The 18,049-nt window shown below is 36.8% G+C and overlaps 3 protein-coding genes and 1 pseudogene across 6 annotated transcripts; all 4 read right to left on the reverse strand.

The window, feature by feature from the left end:
* Positions 1-1,308: 1,308 nt before the first annotated feature.
* On the reverse strand, positions 1,309-5,289 carry LOC107940395 (mitogen-activated protein kinase homolog MMK2). Of its 4 annotated transcripts, none has more exons than XM_016873816.2 (7): positions 4,431-4,804; positions 4,087-4,318; positions 3,479-3,608; positions 2,907-3,044; positions 2,439-2,768; positions 1,792-1,975; positions 1,309-1,630 (listed from the first exon to the last, which is right to left on the reverse strand). In XM_016873816.2, the coding sequence occupies exons 2-7, from the start codon at positions 4,239-4,241 to the stop codon at positions 1,458-1,460; spliced, it is 1,110 nt and encodes a 369-aa protein (XP_016729305.1). In that variant the 5' UTR covers positions 4,242-4,318; positions 4,431-4,804; the 3' UTR covers positions 1,309-1,457. The 4 variants fall into 4 exon arrangements, with proteins under 4 accessions (XP_016729305.1, XP_016729307.1, XP_016729306.1 ...); XM_016873818.2 differs by having other exon boundaries at positions 4,087-4,246; positions 4,361-4,762; XM_016873817.2 differs by having other exon boundaries at positions 4,087-4,246; positions 4,431-4,756.
* Positions 5,290-6,335: 1,046 nt separating this feature from the next.
* On the reverse strand, positions 6,336-7,904 carry LOC107940392 (protein BPS1, chloroplastic-like; annotated as a pseudogene).
* Positions 7,905-9,325: 1,421 nt separating this feature from the next.
* On the reverse strand, positions 9,326-12,595 carry LOC107940390 (sphingoid long-chain bases kinase 2, mitochondrial). The gene is made up of 12 exons (XM_041074294.1): positions 12,070-12,595; positions 11,901-11,977; positions 11,770-11,823; positions 11,563-11,622; positions 11,389-11,466; positions 11,152-11,198; positions 11,017-11,057; positions 10,828-10,912; positions 10,618-10,732; positions 10,348-10,470; positions 10,147-10,247; positions 9,326-9,718 (listed from the first exon to the last, which is right to left on the reverse strand). The coding sequence occupies exons 1-12, from the start codon at positions 12,269-12,271 to the stop codon at positions 9,589-9,591; spliced, it is 1,113 nt and encodes a 370-aa protein (XP_040930228.1). The 5' UTR covers positions 12,272-12,595; the 3' UTR covers positions 9,326-9,588.
* A 1,046-nt stretch (positions 12,596-13,641) lies between these two features.
* Positions 13,642-17,164, reverse strand: LOC107940393 (protein REVEILLE 5). Its single transcript, XM_016873814.2, has 8 exons — positions 16,738-17,164; positions 16,073-16,130; positions 15,853-15,976; positions 15,582-15,758; positions 15,370-15,498; positions 14,517-14,626; positions 14,325-14,384; positions 13,642-13,753 (listed from the first exon to the last, which is right to left on the reverse strand). The coding sequence occupies exons 1-8, from the start codon at positions 17,004-17,006 to the stop codon at positions 13,646-13,648; spliced, it is 1,035 nt and encodes a 344-aa protein (XP_016729303.1). The 5' UTR covers positions 17,007-17,164; the 3' UTR covers positions 13,642-13,645.
* Positions 17,165-18,049: the final 885 nt, after the last annotated feature.

Consider the following 18,049-nt stretch of genomic DNA (forward strand, 5'->3'; position numbering starts at 1 on the left):
ATGGGCCATACAATTGAATATCTAAACCTAAAAGTCAAACCCACTACATCATTCATGTGCTCCACGTTAGAAATTTTGGTATAAATTAAAATCTTTGTTACAGAGCGTACAACAAGATTCTCTATAATTCCAACCATTAAAGTATTGGGTTTTTTTCATAAATTTTGCTTAATCATTACATATTTGAGAAAAAGGATGAGGGTTGAACCCTAGAATTTGATACCAAGATTTAACAACTTTATTACTCCAACTCCAGTTGTGATTATTTCCGCAAATGGATTCATTTAGTTGTTAAAAGATAACCATTTTTTTAAAGTGAAATTTCATTCCAATAGAAGTGCATACAAGCCCAGGCCCAAAAAGAAAACCACGAAAAATACAACCAAAAGACCCAAGGGCTCAAAGAGAGGACAAATCCTAGCCTTCACTGACCCACCCAGCCACCGCTGTGAACGATAGAGGAGAGCTAAGGTAGCCCAGGAACCCACCGCCGGTATGCTCCCCACTAACGGAGAGGCTATGCTGTGGGAAAGCCTAAAAACGAAGCTTTTACGCCTCCGTGGACCCAGTGGAAACTCTCGAAAGAGAGCGACCCACTACCACCGAGAACGTCATTAACCACCAAACAACTCAAATCTGGTGCGATGAAATCAGGAACTATCAAGCACAAGCCATCGGAGGTTAAAGCAGCAACGACGCTCCAACAGCGCAAAAGCGCCTTACCCGCAGCGAGAGAGATAAGAAAACAAGACCGAGGCGACCCTCCGTTGGAGAAAGGAGACAAGCTCCAAGGAAAAGGTGAAAAAGATCCATGGTGACGTCGAGAAACCGACCGCCCATCATTTCGTCGTTCAAAGGCCAAAAGGAGATGGGGGATGTTCTCGAGGTTATTATGCCAAAGGACGAAAGGAAATAGAAATAGATAAGTTAGAGCAGTCCGCATTGGTCGCGCCGGAAGCGGACGGAAACCCATCTTTCTTAGAGAGAAGGCAGAGGGAAAAGTTCTTGAGAGATTTGAAAGTAACTCTAAAAATTGCAAAACTTTTACACAAACTATGAAGGCAACATCCAATTCTTCATTCTATGTCATAAAATTTTGTCTAATCCCACCTGAAATTATCGATCTTTCCTTTTGATCTACCCTTAAAACTCTAAGGATGATTTGGACATGGATGAATTCAATTTCAAGCTTCGTGCAACTGAAGACCATATATATATATATATATATATATACTTTTACCGATTATCATGCATGTATGCATGTTATGGCTGTGGAGATACATCGGAGGAGTCAATGGACCTCACGTGTTGCAAAAGAAGGTGAATAAACTGTCATTCAGTTTAAGAGTATTCTATTCTTAATGTTTCTAATCACAAAGGGGAATGATGGGTCACAAATGGTAATGCCGCTAGGCACACACTTGCAGAGTCATATACAAATACAATACATATAAGCCTTAATACATTGGGTCTGGATTGAATTTTACCGATTCCCTATAAATTAGCTCCTTGATGTTTTCTTCAGTAAAAGATGGTTGCTCGAAATCAAAACTGAAAGGCATTGGGCAAACTGGCTCCTCATTGATATCATGAAGTGGTGCCAAGTAAGGGTGGCATAGAGCCTCATCCACTGCAACAAAACAATAAATAGTAGTTAGCAAGTGAACGGACCGATGGATCACAGAATAGCAAGTTGTGGCTAAAACAAAAGTTTAGACTTGTCTGAATCTAATATTTGTCAGAATGTTATTGCTGTGGAGTAGCAGTAAAGAAATTAGCAACCAATTTTACCTGTAATGCGCCTATGGGGATCAAAGATGAGCATCTTTTCTAGCAGATCAATGGCACCAGGTGACATGTTAGGAAATCTAGAAGAGAAATTTTGCCTTGGGTATTGTGGAAGCTGTCTAACATATCTTCGTGCATTGTCACTTCCAAGGAACCCAAGGCTGGAATCATCAGGAGAACCTATAAGCTGTTCCAAGGAGAAAGGGAATTGTTTACAACTTAGCAGGCTTGTTAAACTTCCATCAAGAGGAAAAACTATGTGTTCAGTTTTCGGGAGATAGGAACAATATCGCAGGCATTTTTTAGGAGACGATTGTTCATGAAATACGAGCACTATTAAAAGAACAAGCACATTAAGATCACATACAAATGCAGAACCAATATCAAGTTTACATAATCAAAAACAGCTAAGGTAAAAGATGGATGATAGATGAGGTTAAAAGCAAGTCCTGAGCCAATGGATGATCTCTTCGTTAGAATTCAAGGTTATGCAATTTTGCTGAGAAAGCAAAATACATCAGAAGAGCCTCACCATCCAAGGGCCATAATGTTAACAAATAACGTCAGGTCTACAAGAACAACTAAGGTGTTAAAGAACATCTAAAGGGTTTTCAGGTACTTTTCCTGTGAGAAAAATCTGGATAACGTACCTCTGTGATAAGCCTCAACTGATGCACGTAGTCTTTGCCAGGGAAGAGGGGTTGTCTACTCATGATTTCGCCAAGCATGCAGCCCACCGACCAAATATCAATTGCAGCGGTGTATTCAGAACAATTCAGAAGCAATTCCGGTGCCCGGTACCAACGAGTAACAACATATTCTGTCAAATCAGTTTCAGATATTGTCCTTGCAAGCCCAAAGTCTCCAATTTTAAGGTCACAATTCGCGTTTAAAAATAAATTGCTAGGCTTTAAATCGCGATGCAAAACATTTGCTGAATGTACATATTTGAGCCCTCGAAGAATCTGATATAGAAAGTACTGCAAGAGTAGCACTGCATAATCAACAATAGTTCCAGCACAGAAACAGGAATCATACCATGTTCCTAGCTAAATATGACAACGAACAGTAGGAACATCCCAGTATATTTCATATGAGGGGAAGAATTTGATACCAACCCGACAATGATCATCTGTCAATGGTTGATTGGATCTTATAATTTGATGAAGATCAGTGTCCATCAGTTCATAAACGAGGTAAACATCATTAAAGTTCTCCCACTGTGGAGGCCGTACGATGTCCTTGATGGCAACCACCTGAAGAAAAACAAACAATCAGCATTAACTACTTAGTAATTTGAAGTAGGCATTCCTAGTTAGATTGAAGGTTTACGCACGACATCATAAGATTGGCCCTAGCTTAATGGTTAAAAGTTAGTAGGCTACAAAGATGATCTTTCCCAAGGAACTCAAATAAACTTAAAGGTTAGCCAAATTCCTATAATTAGACAAAATTAGGACAACAAATGTGGGTATTGTTTTTGTCTCCTTTTTTAAGGATGGTCAAAGGCTTACTTGATGGGAAGAAAGGACCTGTTTCATTTCTGCTAATCGTTTAGATGGCAACAGCAACCGGACCCCTGAAGCATGCAAGGAGCCTAACAACTAGGGGGTCTATTGATCTAAACAACATTATCGAAACATCCATCAAAGAGGTGAAAATGCAGAGTGTCGAGCTAGCAGGAACTTACATTCTCGTGATCCATGTGACGAAGAAGCTTGATCTCTCGCAATGTCCTTTTGGCATCGATCCGGTTGTCAAATGCATTACCGATTTTCTTGATAGCAACCTCCTCCTGTGTCTCTGAATTCACAGCAGCACTAACAGAAATGGGGGAGCAAATCATATCTCAGCTTCACATCATGAATAACATAATAAATACACCGGTGAGCCTAATAAACAGAATGGTCACTTTCGTTCAATATCCTCAACCAGGAAGTTCGGCCCGGAGCCATTCACTTCAATTAGACCCTAAAATTGGCAACCTTAATTTCCTTTAAAAGCAATTACACTGCAAAATTCAGCTAAAGATATGCTAAATGAGAGCCACACTAAAAGTGTCACTCTCAATCCTGTCAATCATCAAAATTCACCATGAAAAAGGAAAAAAAAATTATCAATCTACAAATACAAGCCTTAATATTTACTAAAATCCCACAAAAAAGAAACTAAAAAACTGTCATGTAGAACATCGTGATTGGGACAAACCAAAACTGGAAATCAATCAAAACAGGGAGTTTTAAGGGAAACAAAATTCGAAAAAAAAATAAAGGGAGTAAAAAGCGGAAAAAAACTTACCAGACAATACCATAAGCACCTCGGCCGATGGGGCGAAGAGGAGGAACATATTTTGAGGGAACTTCGAAGAGGTTACCATAAACGTTGTACTGAACATAGCGTCCACCATGAGTTGGTATACCTTTGATGCTTTGATCCCCTGACCCCATTGACATGTTTCCTGGATATAACCCGAACCCAACTCAGAACCCGAATTGAAAGAAAGATTTTTCTGGTGTAATGTTAATAACAGCTGAAATTCAGAGACAGGAAAAAGTGAAGAAATGAGGGTTACAATTTGGGAGAGCGCGTGGGTAGGTATGAACTCTTTCTTTATATATATATATTGGAAGATGAGTGTGAACCTTTTGAACTAGAAAAGCTCGAGAGTTCCGTGAAGATTCCCACTTGTTTTGTTCTTTTCTTTTATAAAACTTGGCTTTATTTTTCTATCCTGATGGCTTTTTCCAGGGAAAAAGGGTTTACAGTTCAAAGAAATTGCCTGTCGGAAGTCGTTTCTGGAAAAAAAGGATGACTTTTCTGTTTCATGTAGTCAAAGTTATTGTTATTCTCCTGTCCGTACTGTTGGTTAAGCTTAACCAATCAAGAAGAACTGAGATTTATGTTAGAAACTAGATGAAGAAGATATTTTCCATTTGCGGCTGCAGGCACATTCTCCACTTCTTTCATCTCTCACATTTTAATCTTATACTTATTTCTTAATTTATCATTTTCATTTTATTTTATTTAAAAAATTATTCTTTAACTTAAATGGTAGCTTTTTAATTCAAAAATAATCTGGTCTTTTCTATAAATTAATAACAAAATAAATAAATAAAAATTGATATAATTCAAAGTCTAATTCGAAGACAACTATTGCACTGGGTCCAGTCCCACCGTTTAATCCGGAAGATGGACACGTGATGGCGGCGCCACTAACAGTTGCAGGCATGTGAAGCTAATTGAATCCCAGAACTGCCAATGTACTGTTGAATTCTGATCTTACAGACATTTGGAGATTACCCTGAATTCTAATTTAGATGAATCTTTAAGATCCAATTTGCATTGTGTTTCAAAGTCAAAACTATTATCAAGCTCATCAGAATCATAGTCAGACAAATATTTGTTCAAGTCTTGCAAATCAATAGTCAAACTTCCCTTTTTACATATTTAGTAATACACCAGCACAAACTTATATCAAATTTTAAGTTAATTTTCTTTCCCAATAATGGATTTAAAATTTTATCTAAATTCGGTTCAAATAAAAAATATTAAACCTAAACTTGATTTAGTTAGCCTATATTAAATTTTTTATATAAAAATAAATTTAAAAAATATAATATACCAAACAGACTAAAAATATTGAAATAAATGTTTCCTACAAATGAAAAATATATTTAAACAAAAGTCTTTATACTGAACAATACTAATATAATTGTAACAAAATTAACAATAGAACAAGAGTTATACAATATTCAAACAATAATAATAACTTATTAGCAATATAATAGAGAAATGGTAGTAAAATAATAGCAGAAATAAAAAATTAAACAAATCGAGTCGAGGCCAGGCAAATAATCTTACCTGAGACTTGGCCCATTTAGAAAACGAATTTCTTTTTTTTGTCTAAACCCATTTTTCATATCTATATTTTTATCTAAACACTTTTATCTAAACACTTTCACTTTTTGAGCAGATGTTGGGTTCTAAATAGATGACCATGAATCCTAACATGCTTAGTAATCGAAAGATGCAATTTCTCAGCATTTATGAAGAGTGGATCGAATGTCATTCGGACTCCGAATCTTTTAACTCGAGGCAAATGGCATCTACCCGTTGCATTAAGACAATAACCAACTAGGCAATTTCTATTACGCATCGGGTCATGATTAACCACAAAAAATATCTTCTCGGTTCACCTGCCATAGCCACAATATTTTCTAGATCCAACATTGTTAGCCCAAGTGATAGGATGCTCACCTTCAAATGCCTATATGTTATAGGACATAAGTTTAGTCAAAGTTCACTTATTCAGGCACTCCATTGGATGTTCCCGTTCTATGAAATCGACATCTTTTTAAGCGTTTGAGCTCTTGACAAAAATGAGAAACAAAATCCTCAATCGAAAAATAATATTGAACAAAATGAGTGTCCGATCGCTAACAAACATCATTTGTCAGTTTCAACTTTCAACAAATCTAATAAATTTTGAAATACCAAGGACTTACTGACTATGCAGATGGCAATTCAAGAAATGTAAAAAATGCATATGTAAGAAGAGATGGAGTTCTTATTACTCACCATGTAAACAAATTAATCACAAAACAGCTCTCTGTGGTTGTTAAGACCAGTTTCCTACTATTATGGTTCAGTAATGGAGATAATGCAGGCATGGTAATTGTATAAACAAGTTAAACTCAGTATTGTAACACACCTTACAACTCACAAGACATGTACCGCCATAACCCGAACAAGGTAAAGGTTATGCAAGTCTACTTCTGAGATAACATAAGGTCTCAACCTAAACCATCTGTATAAGACAAGATTAGCTTCAACTTGAATACATTCATGATTCATCTCAGAGCTTGCTCTTCTACTTTTCTTCCTAGCATTGAATTTGGGACACCAACGCTTGTTCTTAGATTACAAAGCAAAGCATAACCCCCAGTCGAAACTATTTTGAAATAACCAGCTACTGCCTTTAAAAGATTATCCAGCCCTTGTGATAGTTCCTCTGCGGTCCTTCTCAAATCCCATACTGAATTCTGGAACCACTCCCCTTCATTAGAACCGAACCCATCTTGGAGCAAAGGATACAATGTCTTGACACATGCATCAACGGCATCCAGTTCTCTTAGACCTGTAAATTTTCCGCAAGAAAACATTTTTCTAACCTCTGAATTCACTGTAGTTTGCACATCGAAAAATACCGATGCCCATGGTAGTGTACTAAGAACAGAAAAATCTAACAAATTTGGGGCAGAACCAGATAAAGCTGCAGCAAAGACGCTACAGATATATACAATAGCCACCTTAGCTCCATACATTGCACGCACCAAAACCTTTCCTTTAGCAGAGTTCTTAACCTTGGGCAAGTTTAAGGATTCCACAAGACTGTGCAGGATTGGGTGACAAGTTTCAAGTCTAGGATTTTTTGTGCCTATATGCTGTCTCCAGCTATCAAGCGAGGAACAGGCCTGCATGAACCGCTCTGGGGAGTGAGATTCCAACTTATGCAAGACACGCTGAAGTAAGAGATGGCTTTGGTTGAGCCTTCTAATCTCGGAGGTAAAAGCAAGACTAATATCAAGCAACTTCACACTTATGTCCAGGTAGACATCTAACCACTTGTCATCCCAATCAGTCAAAGGGATTTCCAGATCAGCTATCAGGTTGTTTATGTCACGGTGAATCTCAGTGACTCCGTCGCTAGTTTCATCCATGACAAGCTTAGGATGTCATCCTTGTCTTTTGGCACAAGTTTTTGCAGCCTCTTTGACAAGTTGACCTCAAATGCGTTCATTAAAGAAAGCAGATTTGGAGACAACTGAGAACCCTTTGGTAAAGGATTTCCAAAATGGAAGAATGGGCGATGTGGTTCCTGAGGACGGCTCATGTTTAAGTATTTACTGCAAAATCCAGAAGCGAAGAACAAAATTCAATCACCATCATCTTGATGGATTATTACAAACAGAAACACCCAGAAAAGCTTTTAAATTCACCATCTCCGTAATAATAGAAAACCATTAACCCCACGACCCACCATCACTCTCATAAGCCATTGAATAAGCTGATTTTCTGGACTTGAACAAATGATTGAAAGCAGTGGAGAACATTTATTCACTCTGAAATCAAGGCAAATACATAGAAAATAAATCAAGGAGTGGCGAAAGAACAGCAATCAAGGTAAAGTAACCGGTACCTCCTTGATTGCATTAATTTCATCTCTGGTTAAACACTCTTACCTCGGTTCTAATTCTACACGGCTCCTCCTTGAACATTATTAGTCCAAGCTAGGCACAGAGAAACAGTCGAATCACTCAAAAGAAACATTTAAACGAATCAAATCTTTAAACACTATATTTAACATCCAAAATCGAGAACAGATAAACTAGAGCCAGATCTGATTAATATGAAGAAACTCTAACACAAAGGCATCTAGAAATATAAAGTTAAGACAAAACCAAAAAGAAAACTTACCCTAATTATAGATCCTTACACCAAACTACTACTGCATAAACAAAAACTCTTCACAGATTGGTTAGGGTTTTGTTAAGACTGATATTAGTGTGAAGTTGCTTGATATTAGTGTTGCTTTAACAACCCTACCAAATTAGCTTGTTCCTCTTGTCAAATATTAGTATAGAAATGGAAAGTGGAAACCATTGGGTTACTCGACACCAAAGTTGTCTGTCTACAAATACGTGTATAAAGAGTAATTCACTGTAAATGAACCCGTACAAAACATTATTTGAGTATACAATACTAATATAAAAGTCTAGTTATACAATGCAAAAGCAAGTTCCAACGTGAACGGAATAAGAAGTCTCCCAATATCATGATATCATTTCATTCAAAATCGAAAACTTCAAAGAAAAATGAATCATTTATGTAAAGAAACATGAACACATTAAGGGGCTAAAAAGAAGTCCTTGCTTGATCTAATTTATTCAAAATCAGTCTCTCTTTTAAATTAAGTAAATCAAATTAAGACTCTTGAAAATTAACTTTATTTGTTTCAATCTCTTCTCCAATTATAATCTAATGAAAAATAAATAAAATATGAAAAGCCCCTAAATAAGGCATAAATGGTGATATCTCATTGCTCGTGATTCATTAATATAATACCCATTCGTATTTAAACTCATCCCAATCTGATGAGCATGAGGATAGTTTAAGTGGTTCTTCAGCTGTTTTTTTCCCTCTTAAAGGCAGTAAGAGGCGAGCTCCATAAGATTTCATAAAGATCTGCAATTCCATGGATGACAACATTTACAAAAAATCATTATCAAATTACACAGCAGATGATAACAAGACACAAAGCTTGTTCTGTTCCTTTTAAATAAGAACAAGCTTGGTCGCTTGGTTTCCATATCTATGCTTTTACTCCACGGGCTGGCCACGGTGTTGGTGGCCGGCTAATCATTTCTCCCAGAATCCATCTACCAAAGTCTCCTCCAAAATCACTTTCAATTACTGACTCCCTGCTGCAATTTATTGTAAGGCATTGGCAAGAAAACAACCAATCACACAGCATAAATGAAAAATAAGTCCTCAGCTTTGGTGAAGGATGGTGCTTGCTACAAAATTTACTCAACATAAGCACAAGTAACTAAAATATTAAATAAGGGGTAACACTAATGACTCATCTCCATCACTATCTTTCTTCTGTCCCATATCTTCCTACTTCTAAGTTTGATGACGTCAATTGCTTGTCTTACTGGACTCTATCCATGGAGATGCATAGTTTCGGAGTAAGCTGATACGCCGGTTGTATAGGATCAATTTCTTCCAGGGTTCACGTTAGCATATCATCTCGATAGCACCAGGTAGAATAGACAACTTCCTAGGAAGAAATCCTAGATGTTCCCCATCAGACTGAATGAAAATGTTTCCACCCCCTGAAATCTCATCTACTTCAATCGTATATACACTGCAACAATAGAAAACAGCTCCAGTTGTAAGCATGCATATATTGAGATACTATGGATAAGAAAACTAAATGACATCATGCTCCAGGTAAAATGCAACAGATGGCATACAGATTCTGCTTTTGGTAACACGATAATTCACAGAAATAAAACATAATCAATAACCACAAGAAGCTTTAAACACCTCGCAAAGATTCAAGGACAACAAGAATTTTGGATGGTTAATAGTTTTTAAAATTTTCATGACAGTGGAAAACCATATAAGAAGAAATGCTGTGTTTAAAGAGTTTAGGGTTATGAGCACTTTTTGCCCCTTTGAAAAAGAAGCCACCTAAATCATTAAAGAAGACAAGAAAACCTACAAAAGGGAGAGGGCAAGCAGAAAGGATACCAAAACAATGCTGCAAGACTAAAAAGAGATGGTGCTTACTTTCTTGAGGTCACATTATTCAGTGACAAATGTGTGCCGTTGTAGAGCTTGTGCAGTTTTAGAATGAAGTCATACCACTTGAAGTCCTGAAGAATGACAACCTGCAAAGTGAAGTGCAAAACTTAAACAAACCATCAGCGCACTTCAGAATTAACAAATACTAGTAATCATGTAGTGAGATGAATAGAGAAACTATTCCACCTCAAGACTTCCACTGTGAGGATCAGCATTTGGTGTAATTTTCATGCCACCACCAAAGTACTTTGCATTTCCAACACAGAGGGCCGTCACTTGAGACAATGTTTGCCACTCACCCTCATTCACCTGCATGTAAAATTACTTTCATGGTCAAAAGTCTAAACACCGTCATGTGAAAATAAGCATGACTAGGGCTAAAGCATAGGCTAATGTACTGGTCAATAAAATAACTTTTAGAAATGGAATACACTGCTAAACCCTAAAAATGCATACCTTGATTCTAAGGTCCTGATTATGGTGGCCAATAAAGGCTTGTAAAGCGCCAATAACATAGCACAAGTTTCCAAATTTCTTGTATCTTGAAGCATAATAACCTGCCTTAGCACTCCTGTAAATTTCCACAAAAGACACTGCAGTGAGGCTTGTGAAATGAGCTTATGTTTTATCAAGATTTAATTCTAAAAATGGCCAAGTAAACCTTACAGATGAATATCAGCAACATTAATGAAATAATGAGATCCTTCCCCTTCTCTGCTAATGACACCGACATCAATTTGTGATCTCACCCCTAGAATACAGCAGCATCAGCAAATCCTAGAATCAAAAGGATCTACATCTTGTATTTACTAAAAGTAACAAGGGAGGCAAGGAACCGGAAAGGGAATAAAATACCTCTAGCAATCCGGTCTATGGCTTCACGGGGATCATTTTTCCTGGGAAAAGCATAACAATAAACACTTGAGAGAAAGCAATAATATCATAAAATCTTATAACAAATGAATCTAGACTGGATTAGCACAAACTAACCAGCCCAATGTTCGGGCAAAATCTGACCCCGTCCCCAAGGGAATGAGCTGCAAGAAGGGCCAACCTTGTTATATATTCCTAGGGGGGGGAAATCAAACAATTCTACTATAGCGCAAGCAAAGACAAATGAGTAAGACGTATATATAAATCCAAGGCTTTCATTCAATCAGAGACTAACAACAATACTTACAAAATGAAAGAGGGGAAGAAAAGAAAGAGCTTGATGGGAATTCTTACACCAAGAGCGGTTGAATGAACTGCCTCTGTATTCCAATTAGCAACAGGTTTCCCATCCCAAAAGAACCCATTAACAACCTGCTTATCACAGTTCAATTTATCATCTGCTCTTCCAAATTCAGAACAGTATTTGATTATATACTGAAAATGAAAATAAGAAAGAAAATTCTGCACCTCGTGAAGCGTTCCATCACCTCCAACTGCAATGACGGCATCAGCACCCTCCCTTATTGCCTGCAAACCATTACCCACTTATAACTTACAAGTACATATAGTCATTCGTAACTTCAAGTTTTCCATAGGCATCTTAGACCAAATTCAGTTTCATTGTCTAAATTGGGAAAAATAAAATAAAATGTAAACGAAGCCCTTAATTCTTACCTCCCTAGTAATGTCAATTGCATGAGAAGGACCCGAAGTCAAAGATTCACATATCTGAGACAAATGCAAGAGATTTTCTTATTAATTGAGCAATGATTAATGGAAAAAAAAAGGGAAAAAAGAACACTCACATTACAATCACTGCCGAGGCGAGATTGAAGATAAGGAAGCAGTTTCTTCCACTCTTTACCGGTTCTCCCGTTAGCACCTGCTCCTCCAAATCCCCTTGTTAAAACAAGGGTAATAAATCCGGGTGGCAAAGACATTTTTAAGAGTAAAAGGGAAGAAAGGAATAAGAACCTCGAGGATTGACGATGAAGACTAGATCACGGCGGCGGATAGGAGAAGAGGAGGATACGCCGCGGAAGACAGAGCGGTCAGAGGAGAGATCAGAAGCCATGGGGTTGTTGGTCTCGGCTCTCAAAACGGAAGGTTTGGCAATCGAAAACCGTACCCAACCAACAGGCGTCAGTAAGTGAGTATAATAGCAAACCATTACCATATTTTGCTTCGAGTGGAGTTAATAATTATATTGGCCGTCTGGGTTTTAAGCATCGAACAAGGAATCTTTTAAACATGCGGGTGTTTCCCTGATTGGAAGCCGCGACTGCAACTGGTGTTAAATTATAATTAGCGGTAACTTTTAAGATGAACAGTTTCTTCGGGTGAAGAGATAAAATAAAAAATGTAGTTGAATGAAACAGGGCCCACTCTCCTTGGTTTCCTCGCTGTAATCCTTAGTCGTTCATTGCTGCTGCAGAGCTCAGAGAGTCCTTACCCGCCGCTAACAAGCGATTCTAATTCAGATGGTTTTAATTCTACTTCTTTAGTAGAATTTACCTCTCACATCAGGCTTTGAATTCATATTATTTTCAAATTTAACACATTTTTATGTTAGATGAATAATTAATGGAATCGAATTACAATTTTATACAAATTTATTAGTTATTGCGGCTACTTTCTCTTTTGGGTAAAAAACATAATATTCAAATTTCTTAGTTTTTTAATAATAAAAAAACGTTAATTACTTATTTAAAAACTAACCGTATGTTTTAAATTTTCATCTTATTTCTCATTCTCTTTCAACTATAACTGTTGCCCAAAAAAAAATGTATCTTTATGAAATTGCAAATTTAAAAATTCATTAATTTATTTTTTTATCATTAGAAGTTTAAAAACCATGTATATTATTTTTCGCATCTTTCGATTTGTTGAATTAAACAATTGGAAACTAAAGAAACAAATAATTACACAAAGATCCTAAAGAAATAAAACATAGGATTATTCTCCATCACTGGAACCCCAGATTTGATATTAACAGCTCTGCAGCTCTGCTATTATAATCCATAATCCATAATACCCCAAAATGATGGATTCAGCTATACGTGATCCAATTTAGTTATAACTTGAAAGAGTAAAACAACCTCGAGAACAATGTTTTTGGTACTGCAGAGCAGTGTACCCACAATGGTGGCAAACAAAAAAAAAAGACACCCGAAACTAACTTTATTACACTATCAAAACCCCAAGAAGGAATTCTGAAAAAAAATATATACAGCCAAAACTCAGAAAAGCAGCACTCAAAACCCTATACACACGGTAGCCTCTAACAGGTTGACTTTTGTATGATATACACACGGTACATAAGAGATGACATCAGTGTATTTACAAGCTATGATATTAAGTTGCCAAGTCCTGGGAACATCATACCTATGTTACACATACATACAAATCTAACCGCAATTAGCAAGTTAACGCGTTCGATTTCTTTTTTATCTGCAACATGTGGCATTCAATCAGGTCATGGAATGAGCAATGAGTCAACGATGAAAAGAAAAGGGAGTGCACTGTTTTGGGAACACTGGATTGTACCTTATCATGCTGTTGGAACTGCACTTGCTGATTTCCGAGTGTGAACATCATTGTATGGACTACCGAGTTTGATACCCTCGGACCCTGCATCATATGTTGAAAGCAACCTTCTCTGCATTGATTTCGTTATTAGTTAGAAAAGAATGAAACCTATATATTGAGGTGATAGATGTTGGGCTTAATCTTTCGGCAATAACCAGTTTCCATTTTCTTTTGCAGAGTATGGCTAAGCCAGAGGTGGCAGTAATGACAACATCCTTGGCTCAAAAAGTGAAGCCAGAATGAGAGAGAAGTCAAACAAGTGTGGATAAGAAATATAACACTCAAGAGGACGATGGTGATTTATGATCAAAATATATCCATAAGAAATGATGTTTTGATAAATTACTTCTGATAAGTCTTGAACTCTTTTGGAATTAAAGTCAGACTTCTGATAAGTCTTGAACTCTTTCGGAATTAATTCAATGAAGTATAGACCTCCAATGTGGAGAAGAACAGAGTAGATATGCAAAACTCTAAAGCAATATCACAGGATGGCATTATAAGAAACTAAAACAAAGATAAGAAATAACAGTAATCAATTCAGATTCAAACATGAAAAATTGAATCATAATATAAAATATAGTATGTATGAGCCAACAGTGGATATAAAAACATGCTCAAGACAAGGAACAAGAATTTACATGATCCTCAAAATCAGGGCTCGCCAAATTGACGGAGAGATTTCTCATTAACAATAATACCTGCAAAGAGGCAAATAAAGCAGCTTGAGTTGACCATAGGATTTTAAGTAAACATATGACACTCCAATCTCCTCCACACACACACCCCAATTGAAATAAAATAAAATTATTAATATCATTTGGATGACATACAGTTTCCAAATTTATTGGGTCCATCTGCTTCAACTTCTGCAAGTGCCCACTTGTACCAGGATCAAAGACACTGCCAATGAAGCTGTACACCTCAGCAAAATCTGGCAAAACTGCACAGTATAGAAAGCACACTTATCATCAATGGGACAAAGGAAACTTAAGGATGTGATGATAGGAACTACTCAAGAAGACACTTATTATCACGTGTTCTTGATAATCCAGTGCTCAATCAACAACAAAAAAAGAAAATAAATAATTCCCATTCAAGCATTTTGCTGTTTAAACTAGGCAATTCAAAGGCCACAAGTAACATGTTTATTTTCAGTACTGTAAATATGGGAAAAACTAAAAACAGCAGCAACAGAATTCAGAATAACCTAGTAGGTCATAACATCATCAACGTTTACAGCAAAAAGAAAAGCAGAAGGGAAGAATACAATCCAAAAAATCCCAGAGTCAAATAAGTTGTTTCTTCATCATAAGGCAGCTAGAATTCTTCATGTAAGCCTATGAGACAAGATGATCATTTTCTTGCAAATGGAGAAACATGAATATTTTTCTAACAATAAACAAACCTTAAATTGATGGGAAAATAAGTAAGTGGATATGTCAAACAAATCAGACTTATCTTTTGATGACAAGCACTTAATTCAGTAATCACAAGTAGGCATTAAAATCCTAGTTGAGGCAAGTCATAGTAGATGATTAAAAATGCTATATGAAGCTTCAGCATAGATGCCATTATTTTTTAGAAATTGCATGAATGAAGAAACATATTTCCTCTGGACATGTGATATGGAAACATGGTCCAATAGTGCTATCATCAAGCTCAAAGTAGAAATAATATGCTAACCTCTAGATTGCTTCCACTGATCTCCTCTATCAATTGTTTCACCAAATGACCAAGTTCTGGGAGTACTTTCACTACTGCTACTGTAACAAGAATTATGCACAATAGTTGGTCCAGCTAACACTGCATCATCTACAAAATACATGACCACATGTTATACTTTTAATATTTGAGAAGAAATATGAGGTAAAAACAGTGCAGAAACAATTAAAAACCTTTAGTCACTTGAGACACAGTGACAGGCGGCACAGAGTTGTAACTCCAGGAAGACAAAGATGCAGTGGCAACTGGATTTCCAGGTGTTGATGATGAATCTCGTCTGTATGTATAACCAGGTTCATGCAAAGCAGATGAAGATTGATATGGTCCAGCAACTTGGGGTACAACAGAAGCTATACAGAAGCAAAAATAACCAAGGGTCAATTCAAGATCAAGAACTACCCAGAAAAAAGATATAGATGATACTGAAATGTTGGCCATACTGACCAGTTTTGGGAGCTTTTTGCGGGTATGGATGAGCTGCTTTCCTTTTTGGTCGAGGGGGAGGTACATGTTCACTTGTCCCATTTTTCTGAACCTTTAGAAAATACTTCTGTGCATGACTACGGATCTGCCAAGAACATCCATTAAACAATCAGAGAAACATGTTGAAGACAACATATAGCCTAGTAGTTACAGAAAGAAATCAAGACATCTTCTAAATTACCTGGATCACTGTCTTTGACCCGACAAAAGCTTCAATCTTTTTCCAATCACGATCAAATCTAAAACGAGTAATGTGAAAAAAAAAAAACACATCAGCACCAAGAGATAAAAAGTAAGCATCTAAAATGTAAAGCAAAAAACTTGCTCAGTGTAAAAGTATCTTGGGGGCTAGTATTAATTTAAATTGTATGCACTCAATTAACTTAATCCCACACACTTGGATTTAAAGATTTTAAATCAATATCCTATTCCAGTTACTTATCAACCAAACAAGATCATTTCTTGCAGGGAAAAAACCAGATGATTTGCAAATGAATAATAGCAGTGCAAACTGGGATATAAATTACGATCATGGACCTATTTACGGTATGGTCACGCCCAGCTAAACTCAAAAAATGTACCATATGATCACTAAAACATTACAAGTAAACATTATAACTACATAGTCACCTTTAATTAACAACTCCCAATTTAAAACCCTAATTCCGAGGTACCTAATAATACAATTAAATCAAATCGAAAAAAAAAAGAATAGACTGTGTCCCCCTTCACTCGATTCAATTTCAAAACCAACCAAAAAGTAGATTAATCAATCACAAAAATCCGTAGGCTTCAGCAAGAAAAATAAAAAATTAAAATTAAAAAAAAAGTAACAAATTTACTTACAATTGAAGAGCTTCGAGAAACTTCTCGTGCTCCTGCTCAGTCCAGCTCTCTCTAGACTTGGTAATAGTGTAAGGCTTTCGGATTTTCTTACTGGGATCCTCCGGATACACTGTAGTATTACCAGCACCGGAGGTGGCAGGAGGAGGTGGAACATGAAGCGGCGGCGCCACCTTATTGGCAGGCGGGGCTGAATTAACACCAGGAAGACCCATATTCATCGGATCGAAGAAGTAAAAACCTTGAGCTGGGTTGGGGTTCACGGACACCATAAGCTTGAAAACTTCCGAAAGAGCAATTCGCAATCTTTAGCTTAGCTTCTCTCTTTGATTTCAATTTGAGTCTTTAGTTTCGAATTTTTGTTTTTGTTTTTCAGTTAGGTTTTTTGGAAAGTCAGACAACAGTGGGAAACGAAATGCGGTGAGGAACTGACAAGCTCGTGGTTTTTTATATATAGGAAAATCAAATCTCTGGATTTTACCTAAAGAAGGGGTGAGAAGTGACCGTACAAATGGAGAAATATTAACCATAGGATTGATGGAAGTGGACAAGTGGCGGATTCTGGCAATTTGTTTATTTTTAATAAAAGAAGGGGTTTTACTGAGTAAGGCAGTTAGGATACTCCACCGCCATTAAAGGGGCAAGTTTTACCGGTTTGGTATTGCCCGTACACCTTGGATTTAGCTGTTTAGGTATTTTCTGACTGAAAAAAGAAAGTGAAATTTGGTACTTGTGTCCTGTACTTGGATTATTAAATAAAGTTAATTTTTTTAAAAACAAATCAATAAAAAATAAAATATATTTTGTCAAATGTAATATAATGAATGATTGGAAATTAAATAAATTGTTTATTATTAGTAATATTTTTCTTATGTTTTATTGATACGAATGTTAGAGTATTTATACATGCTATTATAAGTATAATTACAGCTCATAGTAAGGTCCCACTATTTTGTTTTGATTCTATTGCCTTCGATATTAACATTCTCTGTCCTTAGTACTGACATTTTTTGCAAACCCCAGGTCTGTTGAACACGTGTCTATAAAGTACATGGTCCTTTCTGCTTTGGGGACTGGCGCTCTAGGCGGGGTTCATACTTACTCGACAGATGTCTGGATAGCCTACGGAATATGTAACCCTTTTAGTGAGTTATTTGGGCATATGCGAAGTGAGATTGCGCTCTTCCCTAGGTTCCTGCGACTATAACTTTACCTTGCGAGCTAGATCCATTGGCTAGTCCTATGACCTTGCCCTGTGGGCTCACGCAAGGTTCTCCCGAGCTAGGTCTATAGCCTTGCCTTGCGAGCTGGTTTA

This window comes from Gossypium hirsutum, chromosome A08, assembly GCF_007990345.1.
Source record: "Gossypium hirsutum isolate 1008001.06 chromosome A08, Gossypium_hirsutum_v2.1, whole genome shotgun sequence".
Lineage (NCBI taxonomy): Eukaryota > Viridiplantae > Streptophyta > Magnoliopsida > Malvales > Malvaceae > Gossypium > Gossypium hirsutum.